The sequence below is a fragment of the Anguilla anguilla genome, chromosome 9 (assembly GCF_013347855.1).
Source record: "Anguilla anguilla isolate fAngAng1 chromosome 9, fAngAng1.pri, whole genome shotgun sequence".
In the NCBI taxonomy this organism is placed as follows: domain Eukaryota; kingdom Metazoa; phylum Chordata; class Actinopteri; order Anguilliformes; family Anguillidae; genus Anguilla; species Anguilla anguilla.
Genome location: NC_049209.1, coordinates 46526121 through 46544112, shown reverse-complemented (window position 1 = coordinate 46544112; position 17992 = coordinate 46526121). Strand labels below are relative to the sequence as shown.

The following is a 17992-nucleotide window of genomic DNA, read 5'->3' as shown; positions in this document are numbered from 1 at the left end:
TATGATGGGCTTGGTTACAATCCTCCAGATACTCCCACGGAAGTCTGCGTCTCTCACAGTGACCAGGAGGGTTTCTGCTCTGCAATTGTTCGGCAACTTGTCTTCTCACACTTTCAGATGGTTAGATTCATCCACGTACAATGAGCGCAGGTCTCATCTGTTCATAAATTGAATTAATTCTGAGTGTGGCTCCTGCTTTCTGAAAATTCAACTGTCAAAAATGAAGATCACGGGCTCTATCGAGTAACTGAAGTAAGTAGAAGCCTAAACTGCATTACGCTTCAATTGTTTTATTTCCCTTAAATCAAAGAGATTCCATTTCGGATTCAACTGCGAGTTGAACTATTGACAAACTGCATGTGTGAAACTATAACAACAAGAATATAATGGCTACCTAGTTAAATTCAACAGAAGTTTTATACGTGAGGCTTAGGGAATGATATTTTTCCTTTTTCAAAGTCCCTTCCCTCCTCATTTTCAGTTGGAGAAAACCGTCGCAATTGTAACAAACACGTTTTTCTCATACAACACTATAGCGCAGATACAGAAATGCATATGCGTTGTGCTGTCTTCTAACTGACCTCTAAGTCTGAGGTCTCCCCATTAAACTGCGATACTCACATAAGTAAAGTGTTTCACTCACGTATGTAAATTCATAAATCAGAAGTGTTTTTTTCCGTTAATTAATTCTTGTGCTCCTTAAATCTAGATTTTATTTTAATCATTCGCTATAGCACGCATTGATTTAAAAACGAATTATAACATCGTCATATAAATCATGATTACGTGTTGCTTCTATTTGTACACAACTCGGATAAACACTGTTTTAAGCACCGATTCCTTTGTACCAGGTAGGCTACGGTTTTCTGTCTCTTGTTCAAAGAATGCCTGCTAGCGACAGGCAAAGAGGGTTTAGTGTCCATATGGCAGATGATGGGAGAGTTCCTCTGGTTCTCAGGAGGGGTCTGACAGTGAGGAATGTGGCAAAAGACATGGGCACCAGCCTTGTCACCTTTTATCGCAACTACAAGTAGCGGAAGCCGCTGCCCACTATAGGGTAAAAGAGGTAAAAACCTGGCCCGTTTCCGAACCAGCGGATTTGAGCAGGCTATGCAATCTGAACGCACTTCAGTAAGGTATACAAGTTCTATAGCCGGCTGAATGCGCTCAAGTTTTACGCAACTTGTATAGGCTACTCAATAGTAGGCTAGTGCGCCGATTCGGACACGGCCCTGGTTTCAACTACGGATCCGGTATGACTGGCCAACAAATGACGCAGAACGTACCGGCTGAAAAAATAAGTGTTGGCTATTTAAAACATTACGAAAACACAGTAGGCCTACATCCAATCTCGCATGGCTCCCGTTTTTTGTTTAAACGACCTTCCTAATTTGTTGCTGGCTTAAACCCCCAAGCAGTTCTTTTAAACCAACGGTGTTTTGTCCTGGAAAATATTACAGATATTAACGATTTATTCATTCTGATACAGTAGGCTACATATTGTTCAGTACATTAATTAGTTTGACGAAAAAGTAGATATTTGGACTATAACGTTTCTGAATAGTAAATTTGCTACATATTGCGCATTCATTGTGTTTGAACTTAATGTGTTTATTGTAGGCTACGATGGACTACAAAGACAAATGTCCGATTTGTAAAAACCACCTCATTATTTGTTCCGTTTTACCTTTGTTTATCCAAGTTGGTATAGAGATAGGGAAACTGTATTTGAGAGTTTATTCTTGATCTGATTAAGATTACGTTTAATTTTTCTGACATTTACTCGGAAACACTTAGAGGACTATTTTATATTACAATACTCCAGGCGAACAAATTATATGGGTCACGTGCTACAGGCACGTGCCGTTTTTCTTACAATTGCATGTATTTTTGCATTATTTATTATTATAATTATCAATCACAGGTGATTGATAATTTTTTTCCTAGTGTGTCCAAATCAACAGAGAGAGTTTTTTTCTAATGCTACGGGTTGAAACAGCTAGTTTCTCTGATGCAGTTTACTGCCGGTTGATTTAATTAGGGGTAGCCTATTAATGTGACGAGAAGCGCTTTGTCATTTGAATGCTTACCATTTAATTCCTCCCGTCCACACCCGACCCTACCATGTTACCTGTCTGATTGACTGATGTCTTCGTGGTATGTTTAAATACTAGGCTACCTCTGTATAAACACTACCCTGCCACCGAACTGGCAAGCAGAACGTATCTAAATTAACATACATAGCCTACAATGCCTTTTGTTCAGACATCTGGGAAATGTCAAAGTTAAGAATAGATTTTTGTCATTATTTTTTTTTTTTTAACCTGTAATCTGTCATTTTTTATTTATTTTTTGTCCAGGAACAAGGTTTTCCTTTTTTTAAACTTAACTTATTTTTTCTTCCTCCTGCAATGTAAGTTTGAAACCTACTTGCCTCCAGTCTGATTTTTTGTGTACAGCGTTCGACTCTCTCCAAGTTCTCAATTGTAACCCAACGGGAATGAGAGAAGAGCATTGTTGTTCTTCTGTGAGCTTGAACCATCGTTAAACCCTGTATTATGCGAAATGGGTGGGTTTTTGTACGAAGATGACGTTTCACGTTTCGGCGCGTTAGCTTTTAGGGCCGAGGAGGTTTTTCAATGCAATATAATATATTGGTGCCGATTGTTTTAGTCCTTTCTCGCTTTTGGGACTTTGGATGAGCAGGAATGGCAAGTTTCGTTTCAATGAAAAATGCATCGCCTCTCGTGGACAACAGCATTATTTTTTCTACATAATAAAAACATACATTTTACGCAAGTATACTCTTTCAAATGTGCTTCAGTAGTCAATCTCTTTAGGTTAAACATTTCGTATTCGTGGGGGTACTGCAATTTACAGATGTGTGCAATGCGAACGCTACCGTGTGCTTCCAAATTTAATGGCGACTTTTGTAATGTAAGAACTGTAGATAAATATAAACTTAGGGACTGTTATCAGGTGTGCATATGGTGGTGCGCTAAAGCGTTCAGTTCAACTCTAAATAGCACCAATGGTGTCTTTCAGTCTATAGTGCTATGCAGCAGGGTTCGAATTACGGGGGGGATAATTAAGACTTGGACCCCCTAAAAGAGGTAAAAACAACAGGTGGTGGGGGGGGGGGCGGTCGAACCATTTATATATTCTTCTTACCTGTAATCGTAAATATTACAATATATTTCCCATCAGTGGCGTCACTAGACACCAACCCCAGTGACGCCACTGATGGGAAATATACCTCTACCTCTTTTGAGGGGGTCCAAGTCTTAATTAGGGGAGTCAGACCCCTCCAATCCCCCCCCCCCCCCATAATTCAAACCCTGCAGTGAATCATTAAAAATGAATGTGACAATGCTGACCTTCAACTCGCGTCATAGTCCATCGTTATGAAAGTCTTCTATTGTCATGACTACCTCAGCTCAGTGGCTATGAAATATACACCAACCACTCTGCCGGTTATACAGCATTTTAATCATTGAATAGACAACAACCTTTGGCCATCTGCCACAAACAAAAGTTAATATTTTAAAATGACTCATAACCGCTCTTTATCGGTAGCGTACAATTTCTTTTTCCCGAAAGTATGTTGGCACCTGTTCAACAAGTACATATGGGTGTGATGTTCATCTCATTCCAAAATCAGGGGCATTAATATGGAGTTAAACTCCATCTTTGCTGCTATTAACAGCCTTTACTTTTCTGGGAAGGCTTTCCAGTAGATTTTGGAACATAGCTGCCGGGATTCGCTTCCATTCAGCCACAAGAGCATTAGTGAGGGCTGGACACTGATGTTGGATGTAAGGCTTGGCTCACAGTCGGCATTCCAATTAATCCCAAATGCGTTTAATGGGGTAGAGGTCAGGGCTCTGTGCAGGCCAGTCAAGTTCTTCCCCACCAAACTCAGCAAACTATTTCTTCATGGACCTTGCTTTGTGTATGGGGGCACTGTCATGCTGAAACAGGCAAGGGCCGTCCCCAAACCTGTGCCACAAAGTTGGAAACGTATAATTCCGTAGAATGTCATTGTATGCTGTAATATTAATATTTCCCTTCAGTGGAAGTAAGGGGCCTAGCCAAAACCATGATAAAACAGCCCCAGACCATCATGCCTCCTCCACCAAACTTTACAGTTGGCACTATTTGGGTCCAGCACGGGGAGGTAGTTTGGAACTCTAATGAGCGTTGCGACCGAGGACAGATCATTTTTATGCGCCACACGCTTCAGCACTCAGCGGTCCCGTTCTGTGGGCTTGTGTGGCCTACCGCTTCACGGCTGAGCTGCTGTTGCTCCTGCGTGTTTCCACTTCACAATAGCCGCTCTTACGGCTGACAGAGGCAGCTCTAGCTGTGCAGAAATCTGACAAACTGGCTTGTTGGAAAAGGTGGAATCTTATGACAGAGCCACGGTGAAAATCACTTCATTGACAACAAGCACGGAACCGTCCAGACCCACGGCACAACTCACTTCCGCAGACACCATTTTAGCTGGCACCACCTGCGCATTCGTCCCACAAAATATCCCTCAAAGGTCGTCCGTGAGTGAGCGAGTGACCACAATTTGCCATGCGTAGCCCACGGCGGCAGTTCCTGCGCGCCGTGGGAAAAATTGGCCGTAGAATGGGTTGGACTGGAGATAGCACGGCTGTATGCTTGGTTTTATGCACCTGTTTGGAAATGGGAGTGGCCGAAATATGCGAAAACACTAATGGGAGTGGCCATATACTTTTGGAAATATAGTGTAGTTCAAAGGATGTCTGCTTAATTTGCTTAATCGTAATTCCATTGTACTTGTGTTTTCCAGATGAAGTGTTGCTCCTCAACAGTGGCTGCCTCGGTTTGCAAATACAGGATAGCGCTTCTACAGACAGCAGGCCCACGCCCTTTCTCCCGTCTGCCTGCTCCGTGCTCCTTTCCGGTCCGCGCCATGCTTCTGAGGAGGTTCAGACGCAACAGCGTGATCGCCTCTTTCGTCTTCACCTGCAGCCTCGCCTTAGTCTGCATTTTATTCTCCTTGAAAGAGGAGCACTCCTCCTTGGAGCCAGAGACCGTGGAGGCAGCGAAGGCCAAGAGAGAGATTGAGCTGGAAACGAACAGCATTCCAAAGGTCCACACAGCGGTCCACACGGCGATCCACACGGCGGTCCACACGGCGGTCCACACAGCGGCCCCCAGGGAAAAGAACAATGTCACCTGGCCGAAACCCCGGGCGCACCTGAAGCTCGTTGGCATCTCGGAGGCCTTCAGGAAAGCCGTCCCGCAGAACAACGCCTACTGGAACAGGAAGCAGTACGCTCTCTTCAGGCGGCTGGATTCGGCGGCGAGGTCAGGAGGCAGCTGGCCTGAAGCGGAGGAGGCGGACCGGACGCCGTGTAGCCTCTTGAGCTCGGAGCTGCTCCACATCAACATCCCGGACTTCGACTCCTACCCGGCCATGTACCAGGACTTTGCGCGGGGCATGCACTGCAGGGACCCGCCCATTCTGATCGACCAGCCCTACAAGTGCCCCGAGGCCGGTGGGGAGGGGCAGCCCTTCCTGCTCTTTGCCATCAAGTCCTTGCCCAGGAACTTTGAGCAGCGTCAGGCGGTGCGGAACACCTGGGGACGGGAGGTGACGTTCGACGGGGGGCTGAAGGTGCGGACGGTGTTTCTGCTGGGCACGTCCTCCCCGACGGACCCCGACCTGGGGCAGCTGGTGCGCTTTGAGGCGGGCCACTTTGGGGACGTTCTCCAGTGGAACTTCGTGGACACCTTCTTCAACCTGACCCTGAAGGAGAACGCCTTCCTGGGCTGGGCCCAGCGACGCTGCCCCCACGCCTCCTTCATCTTCAAGGGGGACGACGACGTGTTCGTCAACCCACAGGCCATGGTCAAATACCTGCTCTCCCTGAAGCCCGAGGAGGCTTCCAAGCTTTATGCCGGTCAGATCGTCTCCAACGCCACACCGTTCCGTGACTCCAAAAGCAAATACTACATCCCCAATAGCTTTTACGATGGGTCATACCCCTCCTACGCGGGGGGCGGCGGGTTCCTGTTTTCCGGTTCGCTCGTGAGACCCCTCTACAATCTCTCGCAGCACATCGTCTTCTTCCCCATCGACGACGTCTACACGGGCATGTGCTTCCAGGCCCTGGGCATCACCCCCATGGCGCACCCTGGGTTCCGGACCTTCGACATCCAGGAGCAGGACCGCAACAATGTCTGTGCGCACAAGGACATCCTCCTGGTGCACAAGCGCACCCCGCAGCAGGTCCTGCGGCTGTGGAGGTACATGTTTAGCCCCCTGCTCACCTGCTGAGCCCCTCACTGCGCTGCAAGCTTCCCTACAGAGAAATGAAAAGCCCCAATGCACCGCAGCACGTCAACTCTCAGGGCAATTTACTGCTTTTTTTTTAATTGCTTTTTTTTTTTTTTGTGTGTGTGTGAGACCAAGCCAAATTGGCCCCTGAAGGATGATTACATTTTAAAGTTAAATTAAAATAACAGTGACCACCTCAATGAGAATGGAGATCTCTCAGCTGCCTCCAACATCTCTTTGAGAGATTTCCTTTCTTGTACCATGAAACGCACAAGAGTAGCAGTTTTGCACAATAGTAGCCGTTAATCTCCAATCCTTTGTGGCATATTTGAATTCCAGTCCCTGGCAGAGCAGTTAAGAAAAACTTCTGCTTTGTTTTAAAAGGAGTTTTACAATTGAAATTCTGGTTTACTATTCAAATACTATTCAGTTGCTCCTGAATTATGTGTTGTCATCAGCCAGTTGGCAATCCCAACACCAAATAATGAATTCCAAAACATTTTGCTTCACTGTATAGCTGACACTATTTGCTTCTTCATTGCCATAATTAGGCAAATACTGCATTACCTCAAATGTTTGAGACAACAATGAACAGGAATGTATTTTTCTATGCATGCCACAGGAGAAAATGTAAATGTCATGTTGAACATGACCATACTTTCAGGGATAAAATGTAATGTGTAAGCATTCTCATAATTTCTTATTATGTTTTATGTTCCTCATGTGTAAGAAATAGTCTTTAAAATGTACATCACTACACAGAGGAGCATTGGTCAGGCACTGGAGACCAACTGGTCTTCAGGCTTTGTTCCTATGTAGATCATACTGTTTTAATAACATGATGTTGTTGAAGGCTGGGCTGCTTAATTCCAGGTCCAGGGCTGCAGTGCCTGCTGGTATTTGCTCCTACCATGCACTACACCACCTGATTTGACTGCTTATTTTACCTCCTCAGTTCAGGAAGTAAGGTGATTAGCGAAATCTGGTGGTGTAGTGCGTGGCTGGAGCAAATGCCTGCATACATTGTGGCCCTCAGGTCCTGGAGCGGACAAGGCCTGAGCCGTGTCCAAATCAGCACACTTGCCTACTTTTGAGGATACAACTTGCATGCAGGCTTGCATACTCAGTAGTAGGCAAGTGTGCTGTTCTAAGGTATGACACTACTGCTGTTCCTATGTCTGTCAGGAGCAAGGAACTCCACTGATTTAGCTGTGATGAAGCCTTGGAGAGCCACAGGATCTTTCATACAGGAACACTCACCCAGTGTTCAGAGACTTAGGGTAGTTCTAAAACCTGCTAATGCTAAAATCACAGTTGGAAGATTGCAGATTTAAGATTGGAACTGCATGTTGTCCAGGAGATCAGCGGCTCATTTTACAGTCAACACACAAACAAGCAGAGGTAGAAAGTCCAGGTTCAGGCAGTAGGAGTCCTCTCCAGTATTTTGTTCCTGGATCACCTGTATTTGCTAATTAGCACAGTTCTTCAGTAATAAGGTAGAACTAATTAGTTAAATCAGCTGGCTCATGGGTGGAAGAAATGCATGGCAGGACTTTTGTTTTCTCACCCGTATCTGTATACAACATGGAAGTGTGACACCTAAGCTTTTAAAATATATTAGCAAATGGCCTATAGTATATGAGTATATTGCAAACATGAATGAGAACTGGTCAATCAAAAACCAGTTTAAACAATGTTTAAGCCTTTAACTGTGTATGCTAATTATTTATGTTTTGAAAAAATATGGGCACAGGTTATGAATCCTCCAGGAGAAGCAGTGTAACCAGTCTTAAATTTAAAATGAAGAAAGGTTTTTGTATACTTTTAAAATTATGCTGTTGTATTGTGTATAATAACACGTATTTAAAAAATAAAAAAGGAGATTGTTGAACATATAAAAGCATCTGTGTTGTGTTTTGCATTACCTGAAATAAAATGTGCAGAAGTCTGGAATATTTTTTTGCCTCTATACTGACATTGCAGCACTAGTGCATAAAAGCCTACGCATGCTTCATCAGAAGATAACTACTGGCATCCAGCTTTGATTGGCTGCATCCTTATTTGTGGGTGGTGACATAGGAAAGAGAAAGTTCCTTGACAGATTAAGAGGGTGTGCATTTTTAATCGTGTGAAGCATTCTGTGGAACGGAATTTCAACTGTCAAGCGTTCTGGTGGAGATTTGACAGTGGATTTGTGGTCACAAACCGGAATGGTCACAAGTTGAATTCCAGGGAAGGTTTCTGTTACCTTCAGGGAGATACTATCTAAATTGCTTCTGTAACCTATTCAGCTGCAAAAATGGGTTAGGGTGCCTAATTCATGATATTTAAGAAGCAAACGTTGGCTTATTGGTGAAGATGTATTAAGAACGTGCCAATTCTGTACTGACAATGTTGACTTAAGCTGACAAATATTGTGCTTATAACTCACAGGTCAAAATATGAGGTTGTGGGATTTGAATGTTTACAATAAAAGGAAATCAGATCATATATCCCTTATGTGAGTACATAAATGGATTTGGAAACGTGTATAAAAGCAAATTGAAATAATTGTTGAATCGATAAATGTAATAAATATCAATCGATTCACACACATACACATGTATATTTACACAGTATATTTACATATGTCTGGGTGTGTGTGTGTGTGTTTGCGGAGGGAGGGGGGATATGCAGTTTCCCAGGAAAAGGGCTCCTGCCGGTGAAAATGGTGTAACATGAGTCGCGTGGGCTAGGTTTATCATAAACGAACCATACGAACACTCAACAATCTGAAATAATGGCATCCAGGGTTTCTTATAGTTATAACATACGTAATGAAGCTGCTAAAAGGTAAAATCTGTTTGCTTTCCCTCCCTACTACTTTAATAGTAATTCTGTAATTTAGCTTTTGTGACTTGTAACAGGTGCACTTTAACCCAGTAACGTGCATTTCCTTTACTATTAAATTTACCATTAAAAAGACTCATCATTACATTGTTAGCAGTGTTCTCTGGGAGGAACACATTTTGTAATCATCCGTTCAAATTCCCAGTCCCATGCATCAACATTGTCATTTGGAGAAAGCAGTCGGACAGGATAGCTGAGCAAACAAATAGCAGCGAGTCAACTGAGGAAACATGAATGAATAGTGAGACGTTAATCGAGACCACGTGACATCCTGTACGAGTAACCTGTTCTTATCCCATTCCTTCATCTATTTGCTTTTGCGTATGGGTCTATGACAAGACCAAGTGCAGGGCCACCCATTCCTGTTCCTGGAAATCTACCATCCTATAGGTTTCCATTCCAACCCTAACAAAGCACACCTCACTCAACAGCTAGATCTCGTTGGGCTGGTAATTATCAGTTGTGCTAAATTTGGGTTGAAAGAACCTACAGGATGACGTATCTCCAGGAACAGGATTGGGCAGTCCTGATCTAGTAGTGTTAAATCCAAGTTCCATCCAACAAACTGTGAAAGATGTTGGCTCACGCAGGAGGTCGTATGGTCTTTAGTCAGTACTAGCTTGCAAAGGCTTTGGCCACGTTTGGGAGCTAGGGTCTCAAACATGACAATCAGTTCCTTGTTCCCAGTCACCCATTAACCCAGTTTAATGTGTCACACATATCTGACTAGAATTCTCATAACTGAACACTCCAATGCTGATGTCACAATCACTACTGGTAATTGAAAGCAATGGAGTTTTTCTTCAAAGGGTTAAATGTCTGAGCGTGTTTGGCATTGCCTGGGTTCATGGACACACACCTACTGTAGCGTGTTTGTGGACCTGAGCGCCCCTGCTGTGCTCACTCTGTGGCGAGGCTGCTTTTGCGGACAATGAAAAGTACATCGGAACAAAAAATAATGACACCCAGAAGATTTGTTTCACTTTATTTCATTACCTACAGTTTGTTTCTCCTCCACAGGCCATTGTCTTGGAAATGTTTTTTTTTTTTTTTTTTTTACACAAACTATACACAAACAAAATGCCTCTTTCCCAGATAAACTAGTTCACACAGAGATACAGTATACACAACACATATCGTAGTTATTGCCACGCAGTTCTGTGAATTCACTATGGAGAGTTTATGGTAGCTCTGGTAGGAATAAAAATGAACTCTAGTAGGAATAAAAATATACCAAACCACACTCAGGACACACCCCTCATTTGTCATTCATTGCTATACATCACTTTTCAACAACTTGATGTCTCACTTCAAAAATTTTAAACAACCTATAAGCCAATTTATGACTTTTTCATATATTTTTAAATATATTTATAATATATTTTTAATACTTCTCTCCCTAGTATGGAAAGCTTGTGGCACATGGCTCACCACAGCCTCCATTTTGGATCTGATGGGAGAGCGCAGAGCTCATGAAAGTATGCACTCTCCTCCAGAGCACCGCCGTTCGCCAGTCGAGCTCGCACAGACGTCAGTCAGAGGAAGACCGTTCGAGCGCAGCCCAACAGACCGACTTGCAGGTGCCCGACTGACCAGCGGGGGCGCTGGTGTGTAATAACATGCGGTTATTCTGGCAGACTGAGAACCTGCCATCCCTCGGAAATGACAGTGCATCTCCCTGCGGAGCTGCCGGCCACAGATCCGGAGGCATGGTCCAGATAACCAGACCGTGGGGACCGTCTACACCAGTGGTGACCAACCCTGTTCCCGGAGATCTACGGTCCTGTAGGTTTTCACTCCAACCCCAACAAAGCACACCTCATTCAACAGCTAGAGATCCACATTGAGCTACTAGTGAGCAGAGTCAGGTGTGCCAAATTAGGCTTTAAATGAAAACCTACAAAAGAGTAGATCTCCTGGAACAGGGTTGGTTACCACTGATCTATACACTAGGACCTGGAGTGCCAGTGATGTTCCTGGTTTTCATTCCAACCAATTTTGATCATAAGAGATTGATCTATTACTCAGAGCCTGAGAAGAATATCCAGAGCCTGAATGCTGTAACAGCTGGACACCTCCAGCACATGGTCACTTGTGTAAATTAAGCCTATTAATTAATCTAATTATGCAGTTGCAGGTTTGGATGGAGCAAAAACCAGGCATGTGTCTAGTACCCCAGGACCAGGGTTGCCAACTCCTGCATTAGAACATTGCCTTATCAGGATGAGCCACCCAACAGTCCCATGACTTAGTTAACTTATCCCCCAATACATACTTTTTTAGTGTGAAGTTAATGCGATATAATGTCTAGCCAGGAATGTAAGGACAGGGAGTAACAGGTTAATTTTTCTACAGTTTTCAAACACGGGCCAGTACAGCTACGTTAACCACGTCACCCAGTTACAGTAGCAGCATGTCAGCAAACTTCACTGCAGATTGGGAAAGGGCCGAGAAGCACTCGACATACACCCAGTGTTGCTCCGCTGAGTTTGAGCTACAGAGAACGGGGTGTTTAAACAAGATAAAGTGTGCTATTCGAAAAAGGCTCTGTGTTCGTAAGAGGCCCTGGATAAGCAGCCTTGCCCACTGCATAAACCGTTGCTCTCGGTCAAAGCAACCGTACTGTGCTGAACGTCACCAAGGGAGGAGGTGGCCGTCAGTGGTCAAGGTTTCTCCTCTCTGTCCAAAGTGCGAAAATGGAAATCCTTACCACAAAAAAAACTAAAGAAAAGAGCCATTAACCAGTGAAAGTGCCACTCATCCCTCCAATATGTGCGTTGAAAGGCCAAGGGAGCTATACCTGTGTAAATTAAATGTGCTTCTATGCCTAGAAAATGTAACTTCACTGTTCGGACACGGAGTGTCAGAAACTGTAACAATTCCTTCCCTTCTCCTAATAAAACTCGCCCCCCCTCTTCGCCACCCGTTTCCAGCCCTCCTCCTCCTCCTCCTCCTCCTCCTCCTCCTCCTCCTCCCCCACCCTGGGCTCCTCCTCCTCCTCTCGGGGGTGAGGCGTTTTACTTGTCGTACGTGTCGAGGGGGTAGTGCTCCTTGTACTGCTGCAGGTGCCTCCACAGGCCCTCCCTCTGCTTCTCCAGGTTGGCGGGCACCTCCTCGTAGACGTCGGTGAAGAGCAGCTCGGCCCGCGGCTTCAGACGGCGCTCGGCCTTCTCGAAGGCCTCCATGACCAGGCGGCGGGACTGCTTGCGCCACGCCCGCTCCTCGTCCTCGCCCCACCAGCTGCGCGCCGTCATGTAGTGGCGGAGACGCGAGATGGGGTGGTCCTGCTTGTCCCAGTAGTTCACCTCGTCCACCGAGCGGTAGGCCGAGCTGTCGTCGCTCGTGCTGTGGTGCCCGATCCTGGGGGGGGGGCGGGGGGGGGGGGGCTGGGGGGGGGGGGCGGGGAGAGAACAGGTCAGCAGGGACCGAGAGCACCAAGGTTGTACCAACTTCTACATAATGGCTTCCTTGACTTTCATTGGCACAGCTTCTTGGTCCTCATGTTGACAAACGCCAACAGCAGCCTCCAAAGGCAATCAAAACCGAGAATCAAGATTAGAGAACAGGTCAGCAGGGACCAAGAGCACCGTCAGGTTGTACCAACTTCTACATAACGGCTTCCTTGACTTTCATTGGCACAACTCTGGTCTTCATGTTGACAAACGCCAATAGCAGCCTCCAAAGGCAATCAAAAGCCGAGAATCAAAATTAGATACTGACAGCTCTCTTATGCCTGCACTAAGGAAGTGTTGCAATTTATACATTTTGGTTTCACCACGTAGAAAATACCATTTAATAAAAGCTGAGAATCCGCACTTTAACCACAGGTGAACTGTTTGATTAAAAAAACCTTTAACCCTGAAGACATTGGCAAGCTTCCTGCAGATTATTAGAATTCTTAGGGATCTGGAGGAATGTTACCACATTTCTACCAGCATCTACTTCCAAAGAACTCTAAACAGGTATTGGACAGGTGAGGGCGCTGAGACGCGATCTGACTGGGCGGTGCCAGCGGGCGTGGCGGCGGCGGCGGCGGACGGGCGGTAACCTGTAGGTCATGGCCTCGATGAGGAACGGCTGGTTCTCGGCGACGGCGCGGCGGCGGGCCTCCTTGGTGGCGTTGTACACGGCGAACACGTCGTTGCCGTCCACGCGGATGGACATCATCCCGTAACCGGGGCCTCGAGCCGCTGGGGGGGGCAAAGCGGGGGGGGGGTGGGGGGAGGGAGAGAGAGAGAGGGGGGGGGGTGGAGGAAGGAGGGAGAGACAGAGGGGGGGGGGGGGGGAAGGTTCAGTGGAGCCCCAACCAGATGAGAAAGAGAGAGAGAGAGAGATTTTTGAGATTTAAAAACCCCTTTATTCATTCATCTTTTATCATGCAATCCAGTTCGTTCACAAAAGAAATTGCAGCATCTGACACCATTGTCACGTACAAACTAGAATAAATAAAAAAATCTGCCCTCCATTGTACGCCTCACCTCAAACTCACCCCACGGCCCGAGTTTCCATGAAACAGGGTGTGTCAACAACCTGCTCAGAACATGCATGCTCAACATTCGTGCGTGCAGTTACACATTTCTGAAAGCGAGAAACAGAAACAGAGAGTGGGAGGGAGGGAGGGAGAGAGAGAGAGATGGAGGGAGGGAGAGAAAGAGAGAGGGAGGGAGGGAGGGAGAGAGAGTGAGAGAGAGAGAAGGAGGGAGGGAGGAAGGGCGAGAGAGAGAGGCATACCGATGCCGTCGCCGCGGTACTGCTCGTGGGTGGGGGTGGAGATGGCGTAGCCGTTGTTGCGGCAGAAGAAGATGATGGGGCACTCCAGGGTGGCGGCGAAGTTGAACCCGGCGTGGGCGTCGCCCTCGCTGGCCGCACCCTCCCCAAAGTAACAGATGACGATGCGGTTGGTGTTCTCCCGCTTCATCGCGTACGCCGCGCCCGCCGCTGCCAAACAGACCAGTCAACACACGCAGGTAAATGGGAGGGGCCTTTAGACTTTTCCTTTCCCACCCTGCACATTAGGCGGGGTGGGAAAGGAAAAACCTAGGAAAAATCAGCTGACAGGAAGTCATCATTTGCATCTGGCCTACTTTAACCAATGCTTGTCGTTTTAAAGCTATTCTTTTCGGCATCCCCGAGTTATTGCAGCTTTATCTGCCTTTAACCCTTTAAAGTATAAGACCACAAATATGTAATTAGAATGTTCTTGGCTGAACATTCTAATGATGATGTCACAATCACTACTGGTAATTGAAAGCAGAGAAGTTCTAGAACACTAAATTAAATTTTTGTAAAAAACATTCCAAAAAAGCTGACTTTTTTTATGGTTAATAAAGGGTTTGAGAATAATTTTCCCATTTTCTCCTACAATTGGCCAAATCGGGCAGTTTTTTTCACCAGGTTTTGTTCGTACTTCCAACGGAAACAGTCCATCATTAAGCACTGCCTGACAACACTTTTGTGAAATAAGCTAAAATAACAACTGACTGACAGAGGGATTAGACTCACCCTGTGGAATCTGTGTAGCCAGCGGGGAGGAGATGGTGACAAAATTGAGGTCCTTGCTGCCGTAGTGGACGGGCATCTGTCGGCCCTTGCCCAGGTCGTCCATGTTAGCGTAGCACTGCGCCATGAACAGGTCCAAAGGAAAACCGCGATACATCAGCACGCCTACAGGGGGCGCAGAGAAGGGAACAATTGTTAGGAACGCACAGGCTCCACTGTCCATCAATCATTTTGTCCAAACGGAGTCCACCCTATTCCTTGAGACGACTAATAATGCAAGTCAAAATCTTTATCTTCAGTCTTCTCAACAAATCGGTTTTCAGTCACAAATAAAAGCTAAAAAAGTGGCCAAGATTGAGGACTACGCTTGGAAGAACAGCAAAACAAAAGCTCATTCATACCAAATTGCTCTTCACAGGAATTCATGCGGTCAGCAATGTTTAATTAGTTTAAAATGGAAAAGCCAAGGTCCTGCCAACTCATGAGCCTGCCCATCAGGCACACAGTAGTAAGTCCTTACACTCCCAGTCCTAATTTAATTAAAAATGCCACAAGACCTGCACACCCACCTGCTTCTCTGTACTGGCCAAAGACCAGGTCACTAGGGTCCAGAGCTGCAGCACTTCCGATGTGCGTGCCCTCCTCACCGTAGTTCGTCATGTAGAAGGAGATCCGGCCCTGGCGTAGAAAAAAAAATGACCCCAAAGCTTCCTCCACAAAGCATTCAGTCAGATCATGTGACTTGGCTTTTATTTGGCTCGTGTTCATGCGGTCCTCTGGACCACAGGCTGCGGTCACGCCGAGCTCAGTCCCAGCTCTGTACGGTTTAACCTCACCTGCCTCTGGGACTCGTACAGGATACGGTCCATCGTGTTGAGAAGAGTCATCTTCTGGTAAAAGTTCCGCACCTCCTCTTTTGGGATCTAATGGAATATGGGGAGGGGGGGTACAGACAGCAACACAACTAAGTGGGATAAGAACAGAAGTAAAGACTTAGAATAAAACAAAAAACTATGACAAGATAAACCATAAACAAATCTTGTCCTTATCCCTTCTAGTTGTAAGATCACATACATGTGATTAGAATGTTCTCAACTTAACATTCTAATGCTGATGTCACAATCAGTAATGGTAATTTTCAGGCAATGGAGTTCTAGAACACTGACTTAGAATTTTGAAAAAGGGTTAAGGTACCTGAGGGTCTTCAGACGGGTTGATGATCTGACCCTGTCGGTCCATCACTCTGTACACGGGGATGCCGGAGATCACGTTGGGCTGGATGAACTCCAGGCGATCCACGAAGTCCGCCGACGCCCCGGGAAACTGCGGCTTCTCCGTGGGGGAGTCGAAGGGCTGCTGCCGCATAACCCCCTGGAGCAACGAAGGCCAGAGCCCATTCTCAACAGGGCGCAAATGCACCACTGACAGCTGGATGGAACACTATTGAAGTGCACTGCCATGACAACTATTAAGATCGCACACTAATGAGTGCAAATAGATCTCCTAACTATAAACTAGCAACTGCTGTAACTAGGTATCTTTACAGTTACACCACAAACAAAAAGTCGTCCATCTTGTTCATCAGTGACGACGGTGCTATTAACGCCATACAGACATGCCGGTAGCAAGGGCCCACAGTTCGGGCAGGGTGACCCTTTCAAACACCTCCGCCCCTGATACTAACCAATCAGCGAGCAGGAACACGTACCGATAGAACAGGAGATATGACACCGCAAGTAAACCAAACACAACCATTAGGTAGCTGGGTGGCAGCATTGGAACAACGATTTTCCATCCGTTTTTTTAAAAAGCTTGGGAACCCAATATTATTCACGTGATGTCAACTTAACTTAATTAAGTCTCTAAGCAAAAGTTTCGTTTATTACCAGGAGGAGTGAACCAACATTAGCTAGTTTTGCACAGGCGTCTGGTAAAGAAACGTTTTCTCCTGTCGAATAACTTAACCAAACCGAAAATGCATTCGAATCTAGAAAGCCAAATAATTATATCACAGTCAGAAGTTAACACTTCCATCACTTTGATGGGTGAAATGTAGCCAGCTAGTTAGGGTTAGCCTGGCAACCTTTTCTATGCCGTATTGAATTACAAAGACCTGCATCGTCGCATTTATCGCACATTATTTCTACAAATACGTGGCTTATACTTACATTGACTCTGAATGCTCTGTACTGGCATAACCGAGAGGCTTTCAATCCCGTGCTTCGGGAAACCGCATTGAAGCCGATTGTACACAATCTCCTCAGACCTCCGATCGCCGCCATCTTGAATTGTAGGTCTGTCCCGCAAAGGGCTACCGTTCGGTTCTCAACCTCAGCACCGGATATAAAGTCGCCCTCTGTTGGTATCTGTAATTTGTACACAAAAGCCAGTTTTCTCATAGGGTTTTATTCATTTTTGAAAGCAAAATAAAAAATACTTCCACACATATATTAATGTTCAATCAGTGCAGTAGTTTAAATTGAAAAGAAAAATATATAAATTTCATTTGTTATTTTCTGAGGTCAGATATTTTTCTGAACACAGACTAAGATGTATATATATATATATATATATATATATATATATATATATATATATATATATATATATATAAATTATTGTTCGTTTTCTCTGACCATATTTTCGCATCCTAGTTGGAAAGTGTGCATGTCTGAATTAATACTGGACGAGAGAAAACGAGATAACGAATCGAGTCACAGCTTTGATAAACAGATTCAGATTTGATTGTACATTATGTCATATTTGCTATTGGTCAATTATAGGTAATTATATCCAACGAAGCAGCAGCAAGTTAACTGCAGCTTTGTCCCGAGTGGTCCATAATGATTTCAGCCAAATTTCAGAGGCTGCACACAAAGAACACATCTAGACATCTGTAACAAATAATATCTTACCTCTTATTATCTCATAATCTTACCTCTCTGATATAGAATTCGGCCACCAGGAATTGTAGAGCCTAAGGACGTCTGCAGTACAGCCTGAGAAGAATTGAGATTCAGTGTTCACTTCTTTTTCTGACCACTAGATGGTAACAGGACACCAAAGAATTACGTCGTTGTTGAACAGTTTTGTTGCAGACGGCTGTCAATGTAAAACTTCTGTACCAATGCTCTCCTTCCCTCCAGTGACGACCTTTTCATATTTCAGGTGTACCCAGAGGAAAAAAGAGCCCGTTTGTTTTTTTGGTCCTCCCTCCATCCATCCCCCTTACTGTTGTCCGTCAGAGGTTCGTGAGGATGGCTCACTGTCGTAGTTTTGAAGTGTGCTTTT

The 17992-nt window shown here is 45.3% G+C and overlaps 2 protein-coding genes across 2 annotated transcripts; one reads left to right on the top strand and one right to left on the bottom strand.

The window, feature by feature from the left end:
* The first annotated feature begins 15 nt into the window (after positions 1–15).
* Positions 16–8208, top strand: LOC118235058 (N-acetyllactosaminide beta-1,3-N-acetylglucosaminyltransferase 2-like). The gene is made up of 2 exons (XM_035432029.1): positions 16–252; positions 4820–8208. The coding sequence occupies exon 2, from the start codon at positions 4820–4822 to the stop codon at positions 6311–6313; it is 1494 nt and encodes a 497-aa protein (XP_035287920.1). The 5' UTR covers positions 16–252; the 3' UTR covers positions 6314–8208.
* Positions 8209–10170: 1962 nt separating this feature from the next.
* LOC118236385 (2-oxoisovalerate dehydrogenase subunit alpha, mitochondrial-like) lies at positions 10171–17786 on the bottom strand. The gene is made up of 9 exons (XM_035434709.1): positions 17640–17786; positions 16870–17067; positions 15896–16072; positions 15538–15624; positions 15271–15379; positions 14705–14866; positions 13934–14140; positions 13251–13392; positions 10171–12562 (listed from the first exon to the last, which is right to left on the bottom strand). The coding sequence occupies exons 2-9, from the start codon at positions 16981–16983 to the stop codon at positions 12220–12222; spliced, it is 1341 nt and encodes a 446-aa protein (XP_035290600.1). The 5' UTR covers positions 16984–17067; positions 17640–17786; the 3' UTR covers positions 10171–12219.
* Between the last annotated feature and the right edge of the window lie 206 nt (positions 17787–17992).